Here is a 19,136-nt window from a genome sequence, read left to right on the forward strand (position 1 = left end):
TCGATCCCAGGACCGTGGGATCACACCCTGAGCAGAAGGCAGATGCTTAACAACTGAGCCACCCAGGCGCCCCTGCTTTCGGAACTTTAGAGATGCTTGGGCTTAGTTATTAAAGCCATAATATTTTCTCTTTATCCTTATACGTTTTGTGGTGCTTTGGATTCTAAGGATTATTGAAGTGATGAGGAAGTGATCTTGTGGACCCAACTATGCATTTGTTGGAAGCTGAGTTTACTACTTCACGTATAAATAGCATGCTTTTTATGCCATTATAAGTATTACTGTATAACTACAGAAAAACTTTAAAGAGGGAAGGAGAAGAAAAGAACCAATCATTAGTCTAATACTAAACCAAGGAGCATGTTTATTTGAAATCTGTCATTTAAAATTGCTATCAAATTATCTAGGAAAACACCCATATCAATATCCAAGATTTATATTAAATTCATGGTGTCTTTAAGATTTAACACAGCTTTTCAGCTCACTTGGTAGGCTACAAATAACCAAGGAACTTAAAAACATTTGAACGTCTATAATCTCTTAATTATTCTAATTCTTGATTCTTAAAAACAATTTAAATAAATTGAAGTTCAGCTGTTTTGAAGAATTTGCAGAAAATCCAAATGTATTTTGGGAACATCCAATATGCCTGATTGGCAAGGCAGAATCCAAACCATGGTATGAGAATGTTTTTTTTTCCAATGTTGCCAAACCCAATAAATTAATGAGCTAGAAGGTAAATCCCTTCTGTTTTAAAATGCATTTTGGTTTAATTATCTTAAGAAAATAAATTCTCCAGTGGTTACAAAGCATAATATTTAAGTGCAGCAGATTTTTCCCGTGTGCTTACTTGAAAGCTCAAATTAGATTAGCTATATAATACCCAATACAGCTGTTGGACTGGAATTGATTTTCTTTTAAGCATGCATGTTTATAGTCTTGTGTGTTCTCAGTGCCCTGCTCCTGGACAAATATATATAATAGAACCAGCCTTTTACCCTGTTGTTGATAATCTGATGGATAAGTAACTGGGATAGAAGTTTGAAAACCTGGATCTTCCAGAAACTTTAGACCTGGGTTTCATAATCCATAAGATACAGATAGGATCTGTTCTCCTTCAGTTCCCACAGAAATACTTTAAACACAAATCAAATAATGATGGCCAAGGGCTTTCAGTTTAGAAAATAATGCATTTATTTAGTGTCTGTGGGAATGGCTTTAAAAATCAGTGATCTGAAAAAAGGACTTTTTTAGATTATTGTTCATCATAGGACATTCTCACTGAAGCAGCACCTCATGACCATTATTTTTATAATTAATTTTGGAAGTGGAGTCCTCCCAATTTCAATGACCTTGAATTACAGCAGGAGGATTATGAAAGATTTAATACTGTTAAAAAGAAACCACATTCACATTTTAAAATATGGTGTATCTGGAATGCTCTGCTGTTGTAAAATGCCAAAATTGTGCTTTCGATTTGCATGTTTCAAAAGTGTTCTAGCAACTCGTATCTGCACACACCGACACTACCCATAGGACCCGAAGAATGACAAAATTACCTTTTTTTTTTTAAGTTATGTTAGTCACCAGACAGTACATCAGTAGTTTTTGATGGAGTGTTCCATGATTCATTGTTTGCTTATAACACCCAGTGCTCCATGCAATATGTACCCTCCTTAATACCCATCACTGGGCTAACCCATCCCCTCGACCCCTCCCCTCTAAAACCCTCAGATTGTTTCCTGGAGTCCATAGTCTCTTATGGTTCGTCTCCCCCTGTGACTCCCCCCCTTTCATTTTTCCCTTTCTTCTCCTAATGTCCTCCATTCCTTCTTAATTGGTCCTTCTGATTTTACTACAGTAGCACTTGTTTCAAATTCTTCCTTCATCGTTCCTTCCCGTCTTTTCCACATAGTCTAACAAGGCAGCCACCTTCTCGCTTTTTTCCATTAAGAATCCCCTTATACCACATCATTTCTTGGGAGAATAGAAAACCCCATTATGGATTCAGTGTCTCATCTCTTCCTTTTCCTTCTCATTTAAACAAGTCAGACTTATTAGTCATTTATTGAAGATAAGAACTTTGTTCTCTTTTAGTATATTGAATCTTTATAATTCATTTAATTTTTCAGTGTGTGTCTGTTTTCTGTCACAGAATTATAAATACGAAAAAAATCAACTGTGGCGATTTCTACCAGTCAGTGGTAAAAATGTCCATGTGGTTTTACTGGCATCACCGAATGATTGGATTTCTCTTCCTGTGGGTAACAGTCAAACTCCTGTTTGATTTATTTGGAATTTATCTGTCTGAGTAGTTTTGAGCTGTGTCCCAGCCTCTCAGGGAAGTGGGTGGGCAGGAAGAAGGTGATAAATAAACGCAAGTAAGATGGTTTCACTTCTCTGCTCCAAGTCCCCAGAGGCTATCCCTCAGCTTCATGGTGAAAGCCAGAGTCCTTACAACCCTCCAGGCCCTAATTAGTCTGGCCCTCCTTTACCTGTCTAACTGCATCTCCTGCTGTTCTCATCCCACAATTTCTCCAGCTCTTTCTCAGGGTGATGGAAACTGCTTTTTTTGCTCAGATACCACTACTTAGTGAGGCCCGCTCCAAATGCCATTCCCCGTTCCCTTCGTCGCTTTGTTTTTCTCTTAGCACTTAGGACCTTCTAACATGCTACATAGCTTACTGTTTCTTCTGTTTGTTGTCTGTGCTTTCATTAGAACATAAGCTCCACGAGGACAGGAATTTTTGTTCTGTTCACTGTAGAAGCTTCTCTGCCTATCAGAGTACTTGGCAGGAGTAGATGGTTCATAAGTATTTGTGAATTAGTGGATAAATACGGGATGGGGACGCTTCACCTTGGAGTCATAATATGTGAGTTACCGAGGAGAAAGAATTGTCTTAGGAACTAAGGACTTATTGTAACTGTGACTCTGCCTCTTTGGTATAGATGCTACCATGCCTCCCACTCCTTCCTTTGCTATTCTTTCGTGGAAACATCAGTTGAACCTCTGTACTGTGTGAGGCACGACACAGGTTCTGAGGAATATGCAATATGGCTTATAAAATTGAAAAATTCAGGCTACCACGGACGGCTGGAGTGACTAGGGAAGGCTTTGTGGAAGGTAGGATTTGAGGTAAGCTTCAAAGGCAGGTGGCATTTGGATTAAGCTGCCTTGAAGGAGCACAGTGCAGTGAGCTCCCCATAAGCATGGCCGCTGCCACTGCAGGCCGGTAGGACCTACGCTGCTGTCCTCTGTAAGGATTTGGGAAGTGATGATGGCGCTGTACACGCTGTGTTCATATGTATAATTAATAAAATTTAGGAATTTATAAAATAACTTCCAGAAGGGAATCAGAGGATTTTTTTTCCATCTTAAAATGCTGAGTCTGCTAACATTTTCATTACTTTTATAAGAGACATAGTATTTTCACCTGTAGACCTGCTTTGCCCTTAAGGAAAAGAGACTTTACCTAATATTAATTTTGAAAGACCTTAAATATCAATATTCTTTAAGATAAACATTTACTGACTTATTTCATTTCATACTCATTTTTTTATGAAAATGTAATGTGGAGAAAAAAACTATAATAGAGCTAGTTTAACCTCCTTTCTTTCTAGGAAAGAGCTTAAGGGCACGAAACCCCCAAACCAAAAGTGTTGATTTGCTAGATAAAGGCTAGTGTTCTTTTATACGTTAAGTGTGGTCCCTTGAGGAGTGGGGGCCAGTGGGTTCCCAACACATCACTGTAGTTGGCTGTGAGTTGTTTAACCTCAGGAAAGAACACCAGCTCTGGGGCCAGAGCTCCTGGATTCTAATGTGGGCTCCATCCCTTGGAGCAAGTTTCTTTTTTGTTCCTCAGAATTTTCGAGTGTGAAGTGTGGGAGAGCACAGTCCACATCTCTTCAGGTCACTGTGAGGAGTAAATGACTCACTGTGTATGAAGTGCTAATCAGGACGGTGCTATATTCGTCCGGAGCCCTCATCACAGTTCATATGCAACAGAGACTGCTCTGTCTGCTGAGAGCCGTTACCACATCTTGCCTTTCCCACCACAGAGGGTAACTTAGGACCTTAGAGATGAGTCCCTGAAGCCCAGGGTCGCACAGCTCTTCAGTAGCCAAATGGGCATCTCACAGTGTCCAATTCCTGTCCTAGTTTCATTCAATGATTCTTTGACACTCTTGACAAAGGGTGACCTCCCCCTCCCCCCATCTCCTTGAAGATCCTTGTAAGTTTCTTCCACGTGTTAGCATCTCCTGGTTCCAGACTATGTACATTTCCTAGGGCTGCCATGACAAAGTACCACAAACTGGGTGGCTTTGAAAACAACAGAAATTTATTGTCTTATAGCTCTGGAGGCTTGACGTCCAAAATCAGTGTCAGCAGGGTCATGCTGCCTCTAACCTCTAGGGGAGAATCCCTCTTTGCCCTTCCAGCTTGTGGTGGCTCTGGGCATTCCTTGGCTTGTGGCTGCATAACTTCTAATCTCCACCCCTGTCTTCATAGGCTTCCTTCCTTCTGTGTCTGTATGTCCCTGTGTCTTCACATGGTCCCATGGTCTCTGTTTTCTCTTCCTATGAAGACGTTAGTCATAATAGAGTAGGGCCTACCCTGATACCTTCGTCTTAACATTATTACATCAGGAAAAGCCCTATTTCCAGATAAGGTCACATTCACAGGTACTGGGGGTTAGGACTTCAACACACCTTTTTCAGGGACACGATTCAACCTATAACACAACCTATAATCCGATCAAAGGATCTCTCAATCCTTTTCCTCTCCTTCGTTTAAGAGTTACCATGTATCAAAGACATTTACTAAGCACCTGACTGATACTCCGCCAGTGTAACAACACCCGTAAGTATGAAGCTTCATGTCATGTAAAGCCGATTAGATAATAACCTTGTAAATTCAGCAGTTAGATCAGTTCAAATATTTTAGCTCTATTTTGGATTGAAAGTAGTTAGAAATAAATGCTCAAGCAATTGATACAAAATCCAAGTATCAGTGCTGTACATACTTAGGAAAAGAAATATAGCCTCATGATGTTTTGGTAAAGATAGAGCCAAAGGCTTGGTAAGATTATAGAATCTTGAAGAACTGTGCAGCCAAGCATATCTTGTCAGGAAATTGCTCATTGGCCTTTACAAGTGGAGGAGTTTGAGGTAGTTCTGGTTTATGTGTAAATTCTGGCAGCCATGTCCATTTTCTGAGCATCTACCCTGTGAAGGGTTCTGAGCAAAGCAGAGAAATATTAGTTGAAATATTGTGTCTCATGACAGCTTCTCAGATGTAGTAATGTCCCAGCCTTACAGAGGTGGAATCTGAATGTCCAGCAGGTTAAAATGCCCTGTAGACCTCACAGGTAGAAAGTGGGGCTGGGTCCATCCTGATTCCAGACCCTCAGCTGCTCCTCCACGTGCAGTCCCTCCCGATGCTTAACATCCTGTTCCAGCAGCACAGTAGCTTTTCATTCCGTTGCAAATTCCACATCAAAAGCCTCTCAGCCTCATTCAAGAAGGATCAGAAGTAAACATTAAGTAAGTGTACTAAAGATCTGGAAAGTCTTCGATTCAGTGTTAGCTGTCCATTTGGAAGAATCATTGGAGCAGCTTTGAATATTCTCATTTTCCCCCTTGCTCATGAAGTAGGGTTGTGCTTTCTTGTTCCCTCTGAAGTTAAATATGGTCATATGGCTTGTTTTGTCCAAAGAAATAGGACTCAAGTAACCAGGGGTTATTTCTGGAGGAAGTTTCAGGAGCCAGTGTGAGAGGCACCACATTCTCACTGTGCTGCCGTGTGATCAGTTAGCACAGCTCCTTCCCTCTTTCTGGTCCCTGGGGGACTGTGGTGAGCAGAGCTCCTGCTAGTTTGCCTGTACTGGGAGAATGTGCGGCAAAGATTCTTCTGGTCTCTTAAGTCACGGAGGTTTTGGAACTGTTTGAAACTGCTGCGTGTTCTAGCTCATTGTGACTGATTCAGTAAATTTAAAAGCAGAACATGGAAAGTGGAAATTCATCAAGGGTTTCCAGCAGAGAAAATTATTTTGAAAATAGCTCTTTAAAGCATCTTGGAGTAGACTCTCTTACCATGTCTAACATACTAACGTGAAAAGCCTAACGAATAACCAAGTGCATGAAGGTTTGGAGGCCAAGGCAGGTTTAAATTCGGAAGATGGTTAGATCACCATCCAGTGGTATGACATTGTTTTTTTTCTTCTATATTTAAAACTTTGGTTTACCAAGGAATGTTTGCCCACTGTTCTTGTGCTAAAGAAAATAGTTTGACATGAAAGGGAAGAGGAGGGAATTTGTGATTGGGAAACCAGAGGACACAATGAACAGTGATACCTTTATCCAAGCAGGACTGTGAGAACAATAGCTCGGTTTTACTTCAAATTTCTGTTGCAAGTGGAGTATGTGTTAAAGATAGATCTTCTATTACATTTAGTATCTCGTTTCTAGCCTGTAGCTGCTGGCATAACTGGCTTTAAATTATGCTTTGCCTTGCAGTTACTTTCAATGTAGTGTTGGAAAAGTCTCTGTTTATTCATGATGGCTTGCACCTACTTAGATCTCACTTTCCAGACAATAAACTCTGTTTAATGAACAAAGCCATGGTTTTAGAAACCGAGAGCTGTTGCAATTTGACAAGAGGAGATTTTCCTAGATTTTCCCTGGAGTTGGAATAAGATAAGAGACAATGGAATTTGATGACTTTCCTAGATTTCAGAAATTTGATAAGAGCGAAGAAATTGGTCATCCGCCATAAATGTATGCTGCCTAGTTTCACCTTAGGCCCAGCATCTTATTTCACGGACATACTACTATTTAAACATTCCTGTGATCAAGCTTCATTGTGGGGAAAAAAGAGGCATTGTCTTTTAAACTGGGCTCAAAAGGTGATGGTGGAAGTACTGATATTTGCCAGATTTTTCATAGTTTCATGGATGATAATTTTGCAGCATTTTGGTCTTTTAAGATTGAACATGTATCAAGTCATTTTAGCTATCTTTAATATTGCCAAAAAAAACATCAAAACCAGTATCACTTTTAGAGATGATCCAGCCAGCAGCCCCTCCTTATATTCTGGAAAGGAATCTTTTCAAAACACAACCTCACCTGGTGCCCAATATGTAAAAAGATTTTTGGTATTATGAAGGGTTGTAATTTTAAACTTACACTTCTTATAGGGTCATTTAGTGAGGGATAAAGACTAATTTGAACAACAGAAAGACTTAGTTTAAAGGGGCCTTGGCTTGAGAGGCCTGGCTGGCTCAGTCAGTAGAGTGTGTACTCTTGATCTAGGGCTTGTGAGTTCGATCCCCACATTAGGCGTAGAGATTACTTAAAATCTTTGAAAAAAGATTAAAAATAAATAAAAGGGCCTTACTTTGTGTTTTGTTTTGTCAAGTATTTGAAAACAATGAATTACAACATAAGTCGCTACAAGTGGTAACAGTTTGTTTTGTTTTTGTGTGTCTGTGTGGCTGACTGCATTTCATTTTTTATTTCAAGTATAATTAACATACAGTGCTAGATTAGTTTTAAGTGTACAACATAATGATTCGACAAGTCTGTACATTACTTCAGTGCACACTACAATAAGTGTACTCTTAATTCCTTCATCTGTTTTACCCATCCCAACCCGTCTCCCCTCTAGCAACTACCAGTTTATTCTCTGTATTTAAGTCTGGTTTTTTGTTTCTCTTTTTGTTTCTTTGTTCATTTGTTTTGTTTCATAAATTCCACATATAGGGGCTCCAGGGTGGCTCAGTCAGTTAAGCGGCTGCCTTTGAGTCAGGTCATGATCCCAGGGTCCTGGGATGGAGCCCCTGCATCAGGCTCCCTGCTCGGCGGGGAGTCTGCTTCTCCCCTACCTGCCGCTCCCCCTGCTTGTGCTTGCTCTTTCCCTCTCTGTCTCTGTGTGTCAAATAAATAAATAAAATCTTTTAAAAAAAAATTCCACGTATAAGTGAAATCATATGGTATTTGTCTTTCTCTGGCTTATTTCAGTTAGTATTACACTCTCTAGCTCTCTCCATGTTGCAAATGGCAAGATTTTGGTTTTTTATGGCTGAGTAATATTCCATTATGTATATATTTATACACACACACCACTTCTTTATCCTTTCACTGATTGATGGACACTTGGCTGCTTCCATAATTGTCTATTGTAAATAAAGCTGTAATAAACACAGGGGTGCATTTATCTTTTCAAATCAGTGTTTTTATTTTCTTTGAGTAAATACTCAGTAGTGGAATTACTGGATCATATGGTAGTTCTGTTTTTAGTTTTTGAGGAACCTCCATACTGTTTCCTACAGTGGCTGCCCCAGTTTGCATCCCCCCAGCAGTGCACCCAGGTTCCTTTTTCTCCACGTCCTTGCCAACACTCATTGTTTCTTGAGTTTTGATTTTAGCCATTCTGACAGGTGTGATGTAATATCTCATTGTAGTTTCAATTTGCATTTCCTTGATGATGAATGATGTTGAGCATCTTTCCACGTGTCTGTCAGTTGGCCATCTGTATCTTCTTTGGAAAAATGTATGTGTCCTCTACCCATTTTTAATTGGATTATTTGGGGGGTTTTGGTGAATTGTGTAAGTTCTTTATATGTTTTAGATATTAACCACTTATCAGTTATTATCATTTACAAACATCTTTTCCCATTCAGTAGGTTTTTTTGTTTCGTTGATAGTTTCCTTCACTGTGCAAAAGCGTTTTATTTTGGTGTACTCCCAAAAGTTTAATTTCACATTTTTTTTCCCTTGCCAGAGGAGACATATCTAGAAAAATGTTTTTATGGCCAATGTCAGAGAAGTTGCTGCATAAAATTCTAGAAATTTTATGATTTCAGGTCTCACATTTCAGTCTTTAATCCATCATGAGTTTATTTTTGTTTATGGTGTAAGACAGTGGTCCAGTTTCATTCTTTTGCATGGAGCCGTCCAGTGTTTCCAGCATCATTTGTTAAAGAGACTGTCTTTTTCCCATTATATATTCTTTTCTCCTCTGTCAAAGATTAATTGACCATAAACGTATGGGTTTATTTCTGTACTGTGTATCCTGTTCCGTTGATCCATGTGTCTCCTTTTGTGCCAGTACCATACTGTTTTGATTACTATAGCTTTGTCATGTCTCTTGAAATCTGGCATTGTGATACGGCCAGTTTTGTTCTTTCTTTTTCAGGATTGCTTTGGTTCTTTGGGGTCTTTTGTAGTTCCATGCAAATTTTAGGATTATTTGTTCTGTGAAAATGCTGTTGGTATTTTGAAAGGCAATGAATTAAATCTGTAGGTTGCTTTGGGTAGTATAGACTTGTTTAACAGTATCGGTTCTCCCAGTTCATGAGCATGGAATATCTTTCCATTTGTTTGTCATCTTCAATCTCTTATCATGTTTTATTGTTTTCAGAGTACAGGTCTTTCATGAACTTGATTAAGTTTATTCCTAGGTATTTTATTCTTTTTTGGTACAATGGTAAATGGGATTGTTTTCTCTTTCTGCTACTTCCTCATTATAGATCTGTAACAGATTTCTGTATATTAATTTTGTATCCTTTGACTTTACTTAATTCATTTATCAGCTCTAGTAGTTTTTTGGTGTAGTATTAAGGGCTTTGTATATCTTGTACTATGTTTTCTACAAACAGGGAAAGTTTTACTTCTTCCTTACCATTTTGGATGCTTTTTATTTCTTTTTCTTATCTGATTGCTATGGCAAGGACTTCTAGTACTATGCTGAATAAAAGTGGACATTCTTGTCTCATTCCTCATCTTAGAGGAAAAGCTGTCAGTTTTTCTCCATTGAGTATGTTGTTAGCTGTGGGTTTTCATATATGGCCTATATTATGTTGAGGTATGTTCCTTTTAAAGTGGTTTGTTACACAGGGTTCATCCTGAATCCTTAGGAGAGTATAGTTTATAGGACTGCAGAAAAGTTAATTTGTTGTATCAAGTTAATGAAATGTGAATCAAGTATTTTTTTCATCCTAACTTGAAGGTAATTAAAATCAAATCACATACTTACAGAATCCCAAAACTTTCACAGAACACTGAAAACTACTAATCATGATTTATTTAATATTCTCTCTGTAGAAGGAGAGTATAAGTCTGATTGTTTTATTTAAATTTTTTAGAGAAATTATTAATATTGGAGAAATGGGAAAATATTTCTCACTGGGAAGGGTTAGATTATTATGAGTAAATGCTCATTAAAAAATACCCTCTGTTCTGGAAATTTCGGAATTAAAAATCTTTCCATTTTACTCAACATTTACGGTTGTTGACAGACGAGTCCACAAATTAGCCCGTAAGTAACTGAAGTAGTAGTAATTAGCTATCTTGTGATTATATAATGCATTTTTAAAGTTAGTTTGGCATTCTGAAAGATTCTCATGATTATTTCCTGAGGTTTTTAAAAATTTGATTGGCAATTCTGGATTGGAAATTCTATTCACCCCCACTGTGAGGTAGCAAAGGAGAGTAAGGATTTTTTCCCCTGGCTGGAGAATTTTTATCCTTTCACTGAAGCGACTATTATCTCCTCTCTGAGGGAGAATCATAGATCCTAGTATTACAAAGGCACTCTGAAGATGCCCTACTTTAGTTCTGTGCCATTAGTTGCATGGTTTTGTCAGGCTGTGCAAAGAGGAAACTCTTCCAAAACCAAACACATTTCATACTCCTTTAGCAAGCTGGATATTTAAAGGTACCCTGTAGTGAGTGAACCCTTTTGCGAGGCAAATGCTTCTCTAAGGTGCTGTTCGGGTAATAGGAAATCTCCTGGGGCTTTAAAACGCCATTAATACTTTCCTTGCTGCACTTGTCCCCACTGATCCAAGTAATTAGCACCATGGTTCCTACTTGAAGAGAATCACTGGTCTCTAAGCAGCCAGTGGCCCCAGCCCCGCTGCCAAGCAGAGTACCATGCTCCTGGTTACCCTCCACCCTCTGGTGCCAGGCATTTCTCTGTAGACTGGCAGACGTCTCACACTGCCACCTGGCTTCATAGTAAATTCCACTCAATGATTATAGCCTGTTTGGCATCAAAGTTAAGTTGAGAACTAAAAATAAAATGAGGGCATTGTTACCCATGATTTCTCATGTCACTTCCAGCTGATGAGTCTAGGGAAGAAGCATAGCATGAGAATTGCTTGTATTTTTTGATGAGGAGTTACATAATCAATTGCTGTATATAAAAAATTATAGTAATTAAGACCCTGGGTTTAAATTCTGAGTCCATTGCTTATCTGCATAATGTTACTGAGCAAATAATTTAATTACCTTAAACCTGACTCAGAGGGCTGTTGTGAAGCCTAAGGAAATCCCGTTACATGAACAGGGTGTATAATGTGTAATCGGTGTTTTGCTAATTCTTTGGTTTTTTTCTAAGATTTTATGTATGTATGTATGTATGTATGTTAGAGAGCACGTAAGTGGGGGGTAGGAGCAGAGGGAGAGGAAGAGACAGAATCTCAAGCAGACTTCATGCTGAGTGTGGAGCCTGATGTGGGGCACGATCTCACGACCCTGAGATCATGACCTGAGCCAAAATCAAGAGTTGGATGTTTAACTGACTGAGCCACCCAGGTACCCCTCTTAGTTGTTTTTGTCATCATTTTCATTATTAATAGTATTTTTTTGAAATCTTATACCTAGGAAAATATTACTAGAAAAGGTAAAAGGAGAGTAAACAAGTCCTGGTTTTTAATGCCCTTTCTCCCCTCCCTGGCCTGTACCCTCTGTAGAATGTGACAAACTGCGGCGGGATGGCTACCGAAGTTCTCAGTACTACTCCCAGGGGCCCACCTTTGCAGCCAATGCCAGCCCACTCTGCGATGATTATCAAGATGAAGATGAAGAAACAGATCAAAAGGTAAGGCTTCCCAGTTCAACATGGGATCCCGGACTGGGTCCCAGAACAGAAAAAGGACATAAGTTGAAAAACTGGTGAAATCAGAATAAAATCCGGTTTCAGTTAATAATGTTGTCCCAAATAAATTTCTTAATTTTGACAAAGGTGCCATGATTATGTAACACGTCATCATTCTGAGAAGCTAGGTAAAGGGTTCACAAGGAATTCTCAGTGCTATCATTGCAGCCTTTCTGCAAGTCTAAAATTAGTCTAAAATTTTTTTTAAAAGGTAAGGTCAGGATTCAAAGAATTCATCAAAGGGTCACATTCAGTATATTTGTGCTTCTTGAATATTCTCTTTTGGATAGAAAAAATGAAAGTCTTATTTTTGTTGTTTTGGTTTTTTCATATGATCAAGAACCCAGTCAGATTCCTGAAAAAAGAGCTCTAAGTCCAACAGGCAAATGCTACTGTTTCACAAGTGGTCAGTGTTTTTCAGAAAGATTGAACAGAGGCAGCACTTAAATATTACAGCACCCGTCAGTTCACTGTGGAGATGCTGTTTCGTATATGCAAGTCTTTTTTCTCATGCCATCTCTTATGATACGTGCAAACTACTTAAGACAAATATATTTTCTCAGTAATAGATGCCCCTGAAAGAATAAAAATGTAAGGAGATTTTAACTTACATGGTTTTTTGTTTTGTTTGATGGACATGTTTTGGTTTAGAAGCTTGAAGTTTGATGGACATGTTTTGGTTTAGAAACCATTTTTAATTAACCTGAGAAATGTCAGAATTAGGTGAATACGTAAATGTGTTATTGTTTAGAGAACATTATTCAAAATTTATTGTCCTTCCTCAAATAAATAACATCAGAGAAAAGGGTGGATAACAGTTCATCAAAAATGGGAGATTACTACCATGATGTTTTAGTCTTCTGATGAAGATGGGACCCCATCTTTGTTTGTTGAGAATATTTTTTCCTGTTTCTTTTAAAATATTTTCACATATTAGTTTAGTTCCTTAGGACTCAAAATACACAAAGTTCTCTTACTGTAGTAGGAAAAGCAGCTACTTCAAAATTGATCTGGTTTTTAATTTTAAAACTTTTATTTTTCTCTCATTGACAAGAGTAAGGAAAATAGAAATTAGAAGATGAATTATGTAGTGAGGATTTTGTTCTATTCTTATTTTAAAAATTTTTTTCAGCCTTATTGAAATTATAATTGACAAATAAAATTGTATATATTTAAAGTGTGATGATTTGACATATGTATATGATCTTTTTTTTAAAGATGTTACTTATTTGAAAGAGAGCGCACGTGAGCAAGAGAGCACAGTGGTGGGAGAGGGGCAGAGGGAGAGGGAGAAGTAGGCTCTCCACGGAGCAGGGACCCCAACTCGGGCTCCATCCCAGGACCCTGGGATATGACCTGAGCCGAAGGCAGATGCTTAGCCGACTGAGCCCCCCAGATGCCCCTGACGTACTTACATAATTAACACATCTATTACCTCACATAGTTACCTTTCTTTTGCATGTGGTGAAAATGCTTAAATTTTCCTCTCTTAGCAGATTTTCAGTGCACAGCACAGTAGTATTGACTGTGGTCACCATGCTGTACATTAGATTCCCAGAGCTCATTCAACTCACAACTGAAGGCTGGTACCGTTTTTGACCGTCATCTCCCCAGATTCCCCACCCGTGAGATTGTCTTTCTTTATCCAGATACACTTCAACCTTTGACTGACGCTAAGAGGAGGAAAATTGAGTTTATAATGGCCCAGTGAGACAGGCGGTTTGGTGCAGTGTGAGTGTGTAAGTTGTGAGTATCCAGGAGTATAGAGTCCCCTGGTGGCAAATTGACATTACTGAGACAACATCCAAAGGCCTTCTGGAAAGTGGAATTGTAGTGTCTAAATTCTCCCATAGCTGTTTACTTACCGTGATGCTCACATCAGAGGGAAGTCTTGTCTCTGTGGACTAGTTTCTCTTCCTATGTGCATTGCAGTGGGCCCCTCCAAGCAGCCCTCTCCCGAATGTGTGAAGAAAGTAAAAAAATCTTTATCCCTAAGAAGACAAGGCTCCTGTCACGTTGAAAATGAGTCAGCAGATAATGATCATGTGAAAAAGAACATGTACATAAATGTCATCCTTTATATGATAGGACGTGACATATGACATATCCTATCAGACATAAGAAGTACCATAGTGTGACTTGGTAGCGCTGGGACCCACTAGAGCAGAAACCAGAGTTGTGGAACCGTAGATCTCTTCTTGGGGCCAAATGCTGCTTCTGTAAAATGGAGACATGGGAGCAGTGGAGGAGCCTTCGCTGGTGTGTGTGCTGGGAGGGTGAGCTGTTTCTGGGACTCCCTGAAAACCCCCTCTCGGTTACAGGCTCAATCACAATGTCTGGACTCCTGGCCTTCCTATATTTGGACCGCCATGAAAGCACATAGTTGCTTTCAAATCTTACCTTTCTTTACTGCTGTATATCCTTGGTTAAAAGTGTTTTTGAAATCCTTGAAATATACCGTTAGTGATATTTAAACGGAACTTCTTTTCTTAAATATATAGAGCCAAGTTGAATTATGTTCAGAATTTTTTATGTTATCAGGCTTGAATGTCTTCTCAATGTAAGAAATTTTTCAGAATAAAGTAAATATCAAATTATATAATGTATTAATTATGAATGATTATATACTAATTAAACATCAGCTAACAAACTATTCCATCATGTGAACGAACTAACTTCCTTCCTTCCTTCCCAAACCCTCCCAACTCTTTCTCAGGCTGCATCAGTCAGTGTTGCATGAACTTCTGTAATTTCTTGGTTTCATGGAGCGTCAAAAAAACCACTCGCCTCTCCCTGTTCCACATCCAGTTTGATGGTCTTGGAGCACAGTCTCCGTCTTTTTGTTTATTCATAGCTATCGGATTAATTACCGTGTTTCCCACCAGACCATATGCTTTTTCTTTTTAGTTAACTGTATATAAGTCAACAAGACCTAGTATTGCTTTCAGTGACAAAAGCCCTGAAATTGGCGTGGAAATTAACCTTTATAGGTCATTGTGCTTTTGCTACCACTTCCTATGGGTCCTTCACCCCAACTAGTGCTGCAGTATCTTCCAGTCGGGGAGGAGGTTTCATTGGTGTGCACCCCGTGCAGTGCTTAGTGCACGACGGGCTGCGTAGCTGGTTCGTTCATTCAACAGTTATTCCGGAACAATCACTACCAAGTACATACCCTGAGTCAGGAGTCTTTATTAAAAGTCTCTGTGACCCTCCCCTCACTGCTCACCGTATCTTGAGGAGGCACCAGTGTCTCCATGCGGCGCGGCCATTATTGGTAGTTATTTGGACTTATTCCGTTACCCTCCTCGATGTGTTCCCAAACAGAACTACTTTAAGCACAGACTTATAATTCATTTTCAAGTCAAGTATTTATTACGCAGGTCCTGTGTGCCAGGGATTATTCTAGGTGCTGAAGACATAACAATGAAGCAAACAGAAGAAATCCTTGCCCTTGATAGTGGCTGATCTGACAGTGAGGCAGGAATACAGAAGCAGCGATGCTGTATTAGAAAGTGATGTAGGGGCGCCTGGGTGGCACAGCGGTTAAGCGTCTGCCTTCGGCTCAGGACGTGATCCTGGCGTTATGGGATCGAGCCCCACGTCAGGCTCCTCCGCTATGAGCCTGCTTCTTCTTCTCCCACTCCCCCTGCTTGTGTTCCCTCTCTCGCTGGCTGTCTCTATCTCTGTCGAATAAATAAAATCTTTAAAAAAAAAAAAAAAGGAAAGTGATTGCACTCTGGAGGAACATAACGCAGAAGGGGGCAGGGGGAGGTTGCCATTTTCAATTAAAAGGACGGGCCTTCCTGAGCAAAGACGTGATTGGGATTAAAAGAGTGAGCCAGGCAGAAATCTTGGAGAACATCCCATGAAGTAGAGTAGCCGGTGCAGTAAGTGTTTCTTAAGAATATATGCCGTATACCAGATACTGCCAAATGCAACGATTGGTAAGGTAACTATACTTGCCTCAAGGAAGTTACAGCTCTCTGGTAGAGAGAACTAGCCAGACTAAAAAGGGTCTTACACATTACCTGCTGCAGTAAGTGTTTGTCATATAGTAACATGCAAAAGAGAAATTCTTCTGGCTTGGGCAGTCGGGAAGTGGGGAAGGGCTGGGGAGAGGGTAAGATATGTAAGAAGAAGAGTCATAGGGCTGTTGTAATGGGCAGTCATACCAAGGACTAGACCAAAAGAATGGCTGTGTCAATGGTCAGAAAGGGAGACTCTAAGAGATGAGATTAACAGAGGCATCCTGGGAGTTAGGAGATACAATTCATGTCTTAGCTCTGCCACTTTTTGGGTTTCTTTGGCTGTATCACTTGGGCCTTCCAGGCATTCATTTCCATATCTAGAAAGTGGGGAGTGGAATAAGGTTATTCTCCGAGATCTTTTTTGAACAGGCTGTTCATTCATTCATTGACTCAACAAATACTTACGCAGCATCTCCAACAAACCAAGCGTCAATACAGGTTCTGCAGACCCATCAAGTGGAAAAGACAAAGTCCCTGTCATCAGAGGGAAAACAACGGTAGACAAATAAATGGAACACAGAGTGGTGATACATGTTATGAAGAAAAATTAAACAGTAGTAAGAGTTTTAGAGTGACAGGGCTGCTCTTTTTTAGATGGAGTGTTCAAGAAGAGTTTCTGAGGGTGTCACTAGAGCAGACCTCAGAATGAAGTGTAGGAACACTGCATGTGACTGTCTTTGGGAAGAGTTTTCTGGGAAGAAGAGATAGTAAGTGCAGAGGCCTGGAGACAATAATATGGTTATCCTGTGGGGGGAAATAGCCAGACAGCATCAGAGTGGCTGGATTGAGCATGGTGAGGACTTTGGGTTTGTTGTTCCTGGGTGAGATGGGGAGGTCCTGGAGGAACTGAGGTGGACAGTAGTATGATCTGATTTACTATTTAATGTGATGTGGCTACTGTATGGAGACAAGACCATGGAGAGTTGAGGATGGAGGTAGTGTGGCAAGTCACTAGGCCATTGCAGTAATCCTGGCAAAGATACAGACAGTGCAGGCTGGGACCAGGGTGGCAGTGGTAGAGATTCTAGCTTTATTTTATTTTATTTTTTTAAAGATTTTATTTGTTCATTCAAGAGAGAGAGAGAACAAATGGGGAGAGTCATAGGGAGAAGCAGACTCCCCAGTGAGCAGGGAACCCGACACAGGACTCGGTCCCAAGACCCTGAGATCATGACCTGAGCTGAAGGCAGATGCTTAACCATCTGAGCCACCCAGGTGTCCCAATTCTAGCTTTATTTTAAAAGTGGATCCTACAGAATTTGGTGAAATCAGCAAAAGAAGAGTCAAGGATAATTTCATTTATTGTCTTTCCAGCTTAATCCCTCTAGAATCCCATTCCTTCCGTTCTTCCCTCCTCCCTCCCTCCACTCCTTCCTTTCTTTCTTGAATCCCATTTCAGACATTATTTGACCCCCATGAGAAATTCTGTTCCACTGACCCTACCCTCTTCATGTCGTCAGTCATCCTTCCCCAGCTTAGATTACATGGCCCATAGTTATATTCACTTCTTTGCACACACTTTCAACTCTGCTGGCCCCCCTCCCCTTCTGCCAGTTTCCTAGAGAAATCCCTCCCCCAATTTAATGCAGCTCTACCCCTGCTCTGTACTAAAGCCTGACTAGCTAAACAAGGCTAGAGAAAAACACCAGGTTATATTAGCTGGTTGTACCATAAATGCCTGACCTCGAACCTGAAGTGGCAGCAGGTAGCTCATCAATTCACTCTTCCACTCTACCAAGTCATATTTCATGCCTTCTTCTCAAATCTCCAAACACCATGCTTTCTGCTTGACTCTCAGATACTTACTGTCTTTGATACTTACTGCACTGGGGGGAGGGCAATCCAAGGGTAGGTCCTTTCACAACCAAACCTGTTGAACTGCTTGCATTGCAATGGGGGAATAGTCCTCGCTTCTTTCTGCCCTGTTGCATCCCAAGTGCCTAGGTTTGGGCTTGGCATGTAGTGAGGACTCAGTAGTTTTTCAGTGGAATGATTAAGGCCAACTTCTCAAGGACTTCATACTTGCAGTTTACCCCTCTCTCTTTTACCTGATCAATTTTCTCTCTTTATTGCATCATAACCATCATTCGGACATGCTGTATTTTCTTTGATCTTGAAGAAACCCTCCTTTGACCTTTCATCCCCCTCCAGATTCTGCCACATTTTCCAATTCTTCTTTATAATAGAACTTCTCCAAAGAACTGCCTAGACTTGCCATCAACACTGCCTTTTCTCACAATCTCCTTTGAACCCCCTCCAAATAAACTTTTATCCCCAGCACGCCACTGAAATTACTCTCGTTAAGTCTAATCATCACGTCCACCTTGCCAAATCCAATAGTTAGTTCTCAGCCCTCCTCTGATTCAACCTCTCAGCAGCATTTGGCATAGTTTACTATTCTTTTCTTCTTAAAATAATTTCTATACTTGGCTTTCATGAGACCACACACTTCTGGTTTTCCTCATCACTCACTAGCCATTGCTTCTCAGTCATCTGTTGGTTGCTCTTCTTCCATGTATCTAAACTTGGTGTAATTCTGCTCCTCGGAAACAGGCTCACTCCTTGGGTGATTTCACTGAGTCCCATGGCCTTAAGTTCCATGCACTGAAGTTTCCTAAATTTCTATCGCTAGTTCAGACTCATGCATTTCTCTGCTTACTATCCATTTCCACTTGTCTTATGAGTATCTCAAACTTATCCAAATCCTAGTATGTGATTCTCCCAACCCTACCTGCTCCTCTCATAGTTTTCCCTACCTCAGTAAACCATAAGTCCATTCTACTAGATGCTTAAGTCAAAAATGTTGGGAACATTCTTGATTCTTTTATTCTCGCACCTTCAGTAAATTCTATAGGATTATCAATTATTGAACCACTACTAACACCTCACATCTGTTGCTATGTAATGATTAAGCCCAGGGCATGTTTCTAAGAGTGAGTGGTAGAGGCATGTTGAAGGTGAGGTTGTGAAGGACCAGGGCAGGGGAGAGAGATGGATCAGCTCTGGAGTTACTGAGTTGACCAATAGTGTTAACAGGGGTAGTGGTGGAGGGAGACTAGGTGGAATCACTGGGTGGGGGGCATGCTAAGTGAAGGAGTTAGCTTTTATTGCATAGTTAATAGGAAGTCACTAACATATTTTTTAAGCAGAGGACTGTATGATTATGT

The 19,136-nt window shown here is 40.1% G+C and overlaps 1 protein-coding gene across 7 annotated transcripts in view; it reads left to right on the forward strand.

Annotated features, from left to right (window-relative positions):
* Positions 1-19,136, forward strand: part of NHSL1 (NHS like 1) — a 221,241-nt gene that overhangs the window by 169,843 nt on the left and 32,262 nt on the right. For all 7 annotated transcript variants that reach the window (XM_057311012.1, XM_057311013.1, XM_026504892.4 and 4 more), the window contains exon 3: positions 11,757-11,884. In XM_057311012.1, the coding sequence (XP_057166995.1) occupies positions 11,757-11,884 (128 nt within the window). The remainder of the gene's footprint in view (positions 1-11,756; positions 11,885-19,136) is intronic.

This window comes from Ursus arctos, unplaced genomic scaffold (assembly GCF_023065955.2).
Source record: "Ursus arctos isolate Adak ecotype North America unplaced genomic scaffold, UrsArc2.0 scaffold_13, whole genome shotgun sequence".
NCBI classification, from domain to species: Eukaryota; Metazoa; Chordata; class Mammalia; order Carnivora; family Ursidae; genus Ursus; species Ursus arctos.